At 37.2% G+C, this 8,185-nt stretch overlaps 1 protein-coding gene across 13 annotated transcripts in view; it reads right to left on the bottom strand.

Annotated features, from left to right (window-relative positions):
• Positions 1 to 206: 206 nt before the first annotated feature.
• Positions 207 to 8,185, bottom strand: part of MPDZ (multiple PDZ domain crumbs cell polarity complex component) — a 164,523-nt gene continuing 156,544 nt past the window's right edge. For 5 of the 13 annotated variants that reach the window (XM_041761415.1, XM_041761413.1, XM_041761414.1 and 2 more), the window contains 5 exons: positions 7,665 to 7,787; positions 6,144 to 6,248; positions 5,469 to 5,581; positions 4,552 to 4,675; positions 210 to 2,668 (listed from right to left, as the gene is read on the bottom strand). In XM_041761415.1, the coding sequence (XP_041617349.1) occupies positions 2,522 to 2,668; positions 4,552 to 4,675; positions 5,469 to 5,581; positions 6,144 to 6,248; positions 7,665 to 7,787 (612 nt within the window). In that variant the 3' untranslated portion in view covers positions 210 to 2,521. Of the gene's footprint in view, positions 2,669 to 4,551; positions 4,676 to 5,468; positions 5,582 to 6,143; positions 6,249 to 7,664; positions 7,788 to 8,185 lie in introns of all 13 variants that reach the window. The other 8 variants (XM_041761409.1, XM_041761412.1, XM_041761411.1 and 5 more) reach the window with 4 other exon arrangements.

Below are 8,185 nucleotides of genomic sequence, written 5' to 3'. Positions count from 1 at the left end.
CCTTCCTTCCTGTCTCCCTCCGCCTTCATGTGCTGACTTTGTCAATTAGTAGCAATTCAGGAGGTGAACTTTTCCTCAGTGTCTTTATATCCCTACAGTGGCATGCCCATGGTTTCTTTTTTTCTGCAGTTAGCATGAAGGCTGCAGCTAACCAACTAAAGCAATATTAACACCATGAAATGAATCATGACCTATAGTTTAATCATTTGCACGCTCAACAAACATGTTTAGCACTTCTCTTGTTAGCCTGGTACAATGATAGCAGCTGTGAATATAAAACATTTGAGACACTGTGACTAGTGTCCCAGGGCCTCCATAACAAAGTAGCACAAACTGGGTGGATGGTAACAACAGATACTTATTCTTCCACTGATCTGGAGACCAGAAGTCTGAAATCAAGGTGTTAATAGGGCCAGCTGTCCTCTAAAGACCCTACGGAAAAATCCTTCCTTGCTTCTTCCAGGTTCTGGTAGCCTCCAACGTGGGCTCTGGTTTGATTGTGGTCCCTTCTTTACATGGCCTTCCTCTGCTATGTCTCTGTGTCTCTATCTGACCTTAGGGATTTGGGGTCCACCGTAATCCAGAATGATCTCATTTTAACTAAGTATATCTGCAAAGACTCTATTTCCAAATGACCTCACATTCTACGGTTCCCTGTGGCTGTGAATTTTGGGGAGACGCTACTCAGGCAAGTACAGACACTTAACTGGGCCTGTTCTTCTGTGGGGAGTACTTCCACATATTGACTCAAACTTTAATTTGGTTCTTTGTGTAAGAACCACAGAATTCTTATATTTTAGAACTCGGAGCAAGCTTTGAGATAAGATGACCTATCACTTTACAGGTGAGTGAATCAGACAGAACACACACATTCATTGGCTAATTAGGGGCAGAACTAGCAGAACAAAATGTTCTCCAATTCCTTGCTCAGTGTTCAAATCATACTCTTCTCATCTATTATTTATATTAATTTTTCTATCTGAACTCACTTTAGGTCTTGACTACCCCCAAGAACAATTTACAATATTACTACATTAATATAGCATCTCAGAAAAACAAATACAGGCAGGGCACTTCAGTATTAGTAAAAATCCTGGATGTAAGAAACAGAGCTTTTCATAATGATGCTGTCCAAAGTTCCTCTGTAACTATGGACACCATATGTTCAGTTAGACATGATAAAAACCAATTTTAAATTGTAAATCTTGAACAACCTAATGAAGCCTTTTTTCCAATAAAAAGAACAAAAAAATACGCCTGTTTATTTGTGCACCATGAAACTTGTTATTTATTCACTTCAATTCTGCGTTTACACAAAAGTGCTGTAATAAAATATCTGTACACTACTTCTGTTACAAATATAGATAATATTTAAAGTGACTTTATATATTCTAATGTAGGAGTTTCACGCTCTAAAATGGGAATGAACACATGATAATTCCTCACCAGTTGTCTCAATAAACAGCTCCATCTGTTTCCTTTAGTCTTAAACTATTGTATTATAAGATGTTAATATAAGGCAATGAAATGAAGTTATGTTAATCCCCTTAATTTTTCTATCAATTTACTAATGGCACACAACCAAAATAATTACTAACACATTGCTTTTTTCTCTGTCATTAAGATTAATAGTAATTGAAAACCAATTGCACAGCACGCTAACACATTTTTAGTGTTGCATCGGTTAAAACCAGCATTAAAGATTCTGAGAGACTTCTATGTTCTTCCATGGTTAGCATGCCTGCTTTCTAGAGAAACTATAGTCAATGGTGGGTGGCATCACCATTTTACTTACAGAAACATGAAAATATTTTATAACAGGTCAAAAATAAAAATGAACATCAAGATTCACATCAAATGTGTTCTTTACCAATTTAGGGACACTGCTTCATATAATTACTATTTACTCAGTCTTAGAAACTCATTTTTGGATGAAAATATGTACGTGTATATTAAAGGTGGGGAGATACAATTTTTCTATAATACTCAAATAATTTAGATACTGAGAATGTTTTTAAAGATTTTCAATAGAAAAAAATGTTTTATTTTCTTTTCTAGTTAGAAATGGGGATAAAATGAAGCATTTAAAAAAAACCTTGAGATTTTCTTCCTTATTTTCTATTTTCATTCTCACCCTAATTTACTAAAGCCATTTCTCTTAGGTTAGCTTTAGAATTATTTCTCTCATTCTCTACTAATCAGGTCAGCACCTAATTTCTTCACATGCGACTACAAAATGTCAGACATCTTTACAAAGAAAGACTGGATTCACCTATGCACACAGTCCATCCCTTTGAGTTTAGGTTCACAAGAATCTAAGGAGAAAGGAAAAATGATGCTAGCTTGTAAGAAAATCATTTCCACATGAGAAAAACAAACTTAAATGATACTTTCCCCCTAGAGTTCTGAAGAGCCTGATGAAGATGATGCAGGGAAAGTCATCCACAAGACCAGTTCCATTCTCTTCACAGTGTGGGATGTGAGCAAGGGGTTGTTGAGTTGGCCCCACTCTGCAGTAAATTCAGGAGAGAACCATCAAAGTGACAGTTCCTTTAGTCCGCTTAAGGATGGCAACAGCTTCTTCATGGGTTACCCCTTCCAGACTCTGCCCATTGACAGCAATGATCTGATCACCCCTTTTTAGACGCCCGTCTTCCGAGGCTGCTCCCTGCAATTATAAAGTAGGCTTGTTTGCTTCTCAAAAAATGCTGCCTTGCAGCTACACAACAGAAAAAGATCTAAACAAGAATGTAAATTGCTCTGCATGTACACACACATTGCTCTGGGTGCTCCACGGGTGCTCCACAGCCATTAAGCAATGATGAACAGACACAAAGGAGGTCTTGCTCCTAAATGGTTTCGGCACTAAGATAACAATTTCAGAGAGAATTTAGCAGTCAATAGATTAGTTGGATGGTTCTTGGCTGTTCAGCACAGCAGTTGGTGAGAACTCAAATTAATAAAGAATATTTGGGAATTTGCCTAGCAGGAATGATTTCATAGAACCCAGGATTTTTTATCCTGTAAAGAAGGCCTACAGAAGAAGACAAAGGATTAGACAGGAACAAAAGCAGTTTTACAGGACAAGGGCATCAGGGCATGGAGGCAAAGGTCTGCAGAAGCATAAAGCCCACATGCACATTGACAAGTGCAGGGCAGGGCAGGATGCAAGTGGTGCTAAGTCTAACTGTAATTCTTTCTGTGGCTTTGAATAGGCTGCTTGAGCTGCTTGTTCTTTACTTCCCAAGGGTATTGGTGGTGGTGGGGGGGGTCTTCATATTTCTTATGGGCCTCAAATGATTAAGATTAAACACAGACATTGCTATTTGAAAAAGAATCCCATCTTAAGGCATGCTTATAGTAGGCAATTATGCAATTAAATATAAGATTAAAAATATGGAAAAGTTAATGAGGAATCCATAATGATGAAATTCTTAAAATATGTTCTAACTAGCATGCCTTAAATAAATTGTTCCAAGGCTGAGGAAAAGGACTGCATGACTCTTCTATTCACTGACAAATGCTGTTTGTATTTTTGGACATACCAATGGCTTTTAAAAAATCTCATAAATTAAGCCTTTAACTAGGTTGCTGTAGATACAGCACTTTAAGTTAGTTAAAAATAATAATTCTTTTTCAAAATAATGGAATTAAAACCTCCATAGGTAGGCACTTTAAAGGACTACAGTGCTAATCTAAAGCCCTGTAACAAACTGTTTAATAGGTCGGCCATAAGGTTTGATCCTTTGCACTGTAAAATCTTGAGATTCCAGATTTTCTCCTGTAGGAAATTATGTCCAATTTTGTGGCTCCTGAAAAGTGTCTAAAGAACATATTAACGATAATTATATGGGTTTGAATTATTTTAACAGCTTCACCAATGTTGCAATAAGTTTATTCTTATTCTAAATATCCTTAAAATAGAATACTTATTGTATCATTTCAACTAAACACAATTTTCTTAAAAATTTGAATTCCCTGATTATAAATAGCTGATTTACTGCAGGTGACAGAGCTTCTGGATATTCTGCAATTTTTTCAGTTGTAATTTTTTCTATTTTATTCAATAAAATTAAACTGTAAAATAAATGCCCTATTAGTTATTTAACCTGCAGGACTATTTTATGTACTTTTCCACATCTATTTTATATTCCACAACAAAAGAAACACAAAGAAAAAGAAATGCCAGCACTCTACAGCTTACACATTTAAAATGTCCTGTTTTCAAAAGACATTCAATCATAGGCAACCTGTTTTCCAAGGACAAAAAAATCAGCCCTTACTGTCTAACTAAAGTTCATTACTATTTTTGTTGCGTATTGTCAAGAGTTCCCATGGAATTTCAATTTGAGCTTATTTTCCTTTAAATATAACTAAACCTCAAATTGGACAAAAATATTTAATGACCTGTTCCTGAAGGGAGTTCCAAAAGAAAATGATCAACTGTTAACCATTTGGCATTACCTCAGGCCATAAACTAATAAGCCAGCTGCTGACCACTATTAATGAATGTTTTGGGGGGAAGGAGGTGGTTAAAATGTGCAAGCTTACCTTCGCAAACACTGTTTTAACATAAATGGGTAAGTCTCCATGAGGGCTGCCATACCCTCCTACTATACTGAAGCCTAAGCCATCTGGTCCTCGATCTAGTGTAATAGATTTACACTGAGGAGGTCTAGAGGAAAGGGAAGAAAGAAAGAAGAGGTTTCTGATTTTTAAAGTCAAATCTGTAAATTACGGATTATCTGACATCCACCTAGAACCACTATAAATCTCAATTCTACTGACAGCAAGTATACTATGAGTATTTTGGGGAGCTTGAACTGTCGGTGCAGGCTATGCTCAGTATTTTAAATTTACTTAATCCAACAAAATCCTACTTTAACACCCTAATTCTATTACTCATTTATAGTTCCCCTAAACTAACACGTTCATGACATGTTCTCGTTGAATGCTTGCACATTCTTTTTACAGTTTAAAGGAAGAAGACTATGGCACAGAGGACTACCATTAAATAAGTCATACATCAGTACTCCCAAGCTCAGAGAGAAAAATCTATTAACTAGCAATGTAAAGGCTGCCTCAAATTATTTAAAAATTCTAATATTTTCCTCTCTTCCCCTCTCTTTATATCCCAATTCTTTTGTACAGCTGGGGAGCTATAAATTATTTAATCAAAAGGATGATCTATTAAATGAGTTGGCAATGTGAAATTTAAAAAGGATAGGTTTGATCTGTTCCATGTCACACAGGGTAATGAGGTCCAGACTAAAATATTCCCCCAAAACTCAGCCAAAAAACGTGGGAAGGTGAACAGCATGCTATCTAGCTATGTTCAATAAACTAAATCCATCCCATAATTACTTAACAGTTCAGAAACACTTGGTTTTCATATCTTCATACCTCATCCCGTTTTTACACCTTTTTGTGAGTGGTAGGGACATAGAAACCATAATACACGGACTCACCCTAAATCATCCTGAAATATACTGCTTGATGTCAGCGCAGTGAAAGAAAGACTAGAACTGGCAGGCTCTTGCTGATGACCTGTGACCACACTCACATCTCCTCCAGCAACTACCTGTACATGGGAGAAACAGAAAGAGAGAAACAGTTTGTATGGCTAGAGAGACATCAGTAATTGTTCTTCAAAAATAGCTACAGGATTAAGACATGTACTTTACTGTCCACTTAATCATTTCTGTTAACCTGATATACAACCAAATAGAAATTTCACAAGGTTCAGAGGCCTCTTCCACTGACAGTAAAAATATCTGAATAATTCAGTTCTACAAAGTTCTTTGATGTTTTTCAAACATGGTCTCATATGTAATTATTTTTTAAAGATCTTTAGAATACAGAGCCACTCACACCATTTAACCCTCTAGCAATTAATCATTTACTGCCAAGACCTTGTGGGGTTTTTTTCCTTTAGATATAAAGCATGAAACAATAAACACATCAGGATAAAATGTTTTTTACACACTTTCTTGGAACTCTCAATGTAATCATTTATGTTCAAGGGACTTACTAAATAAAATAACATCAGTAGTAATATTAAGCACTTTTACTTCTTTAATGCTAAAGCTTATGTGTCCTCAAGCTACCCATATTGGGAAGAGTGCTTGGGATGCGACTTTTACCTGCATTTCAATGGAGCCAGGGGCATTTTTCAGTAAGTTAACTGCTTGGGTGTGAGTCATGCCCTCAGTGGAAGTGCCACAGATAGTGACAATCCGATCCCCAACCTGCAAGGGAGACAAGAAATCAGGCATCTGCTAAAGCAGCCACAGAGAGTGAGACCCTGACACTTGAACGAGATTTCCTTCTCTACCTTGCACATCACATACACATTGCACATCACATACACATTGCTCTCACCAACTGAAATATAACCAAGGAAGCCAATAATTTCAAGAAGTAGCAATTATAAAAAGAAGCTGTACATAATGTTTGAGTTCAGTAGTCTCTGGGGGAAGGTGGAAAATCACTCTTCCCTTCTCTTCATTTTTCCTGGGTAAGACATTGCTTCCTATTGAAGAATAAAATATCTGCTACCCCTTAAGAACTAGAATGTCTTTGAACACTATTATTATACATGTTATCTGGAACTCTAGGCCAACTTTGGCCCACTGCTTATTTTTGTTGACAGAGTTTGGATGGAAGACAGCTGTCTTATTCATTGCCTTCACAGGGCAGAGCTGAGTCGATATAACAGAGACCCATTTGTCCCACAAAGACCAAAGTATTCACTATCAATCCTGCACAGAAAAGTTTTTTGGTACATGCAACAATCCATGTTTAAGTGTCAGTCAGTCACAAGTTCAGATATCAAAAGGGACTGAACCATTTTCAGTTTAGGGATGAAACTAAGAGGTGGTTAAGTTTTGAGGCCCTTTTTGACACATGAGGCCATGCAGATTTTACTTCATAGAGACTTTAATGAAATATTCACATGATTTCAGAACTGGGCAGTTAGCAAAAATAGGGCCCTGCATTAGCAAAATCCCTCAACTGTGAAGTAAGTTTTGTATATTTTTACAACGAAGGTCCCATTGATATTAAACTTCTGCAAAATTTTTTTTAAAGATTTCATTTATTTATTTGAGAGAGAGAGAAAGAGAAAGTGAGCATAAGCAGGTTTGGGGAGGGGGGAGAGAGAAGCAAACTCCCCACTGAGTAGGGAGGCCATCTCAGAGCTCAATCCCAGGACCCCGAGATCATGACCTGATCTGAAGGCAGATGCTTAACCTACTGAGCCAGCCAGTAAAACTTTGATGTAAAACTGATGATCAATTGCAACAAAATGATAGTCTTCAATTCAATAAAGTTAAATTGGCATTTAAACCAGTGACACATGTAAGGAAAACATTTCATCTCATTTCAAAGTGTTGTGAAACACTTTGTTTCAACTTCTCTCACTGAGTTGCACACAAGTAAAAAATACCAAGAAATGACAGATCTTCTATATCATTGACTTGTCAATTCTCCTCTCTTCATTTTCTTTACCTTTACTCAAAGCAAGCTCTGCTGTGGTGGGATTAGCAGATTTAAAAGCAGATATAGATATTCAAACCTCCCTACAACAAGGGGCAAGGTTCAAAGGGTTTATGAAAACTTTTGCCAGACTTGCAAGGGTTGCCAGGGTTATTAGCAGAACTTACTCTGAGTTTTTGGGTCTGAGCTGCAACTCCATTTGGGTGCATCATTGCAATAAATATAGGAACATCACCAAGTGGGCTGCCCACTCCTCCAGCAATGCTGATTCCCAGTGAGTCAGCAGGCCCCTGCCATGTAAGAGATTAAAATATTTTGGTCAATGTGGCATTTTAAATTGATGTTTGGTTTCTTTGGCCCAATATCCTATGGCAACTCAGGTCTCTGAGGTGTGAGGAAAATGAGACTCAAGAAAACTACATTACTTCATTTGACACAGGTCCTTACTGTGACTTAGGAAAATAAGCATCTGTCCAGGAAATAAAAGAAATCAAAACACTTTAAGTGAAAATCATGCTGTGGGGTTGATGAAAAGCAGGTATGTGAATGAAGTGAAAGATCCAATTTTGGAATCAGAAAGATCTGTATTAAAGCCGGGGACCCACACTTGAAATATTGGGACTGACCAAGTTCAGCCCTCTTCCTAGACCTTCAATGACAAAACGGAGATCAGAGCAGCTCCTACCGG

Source organism: Vulpes lagopus, chromosome 7, assembly GCF_018345385.1.
Source record: "Vulpes lagopus strain Blue_001 chromosome 7, ASM1834538v1, whole genome shotgun sequence".
Taxonomy (NCBI): Eukaryota; Metazoa; Chordata; class Mammalia; order Carnivora; family Canidae; genus Vulpes; species Vulpes lagopus.
Note: the sequence above shows the minus strand (reverse complement) of the source record. Positions and strands in the feature narration are given on the sequence as shown.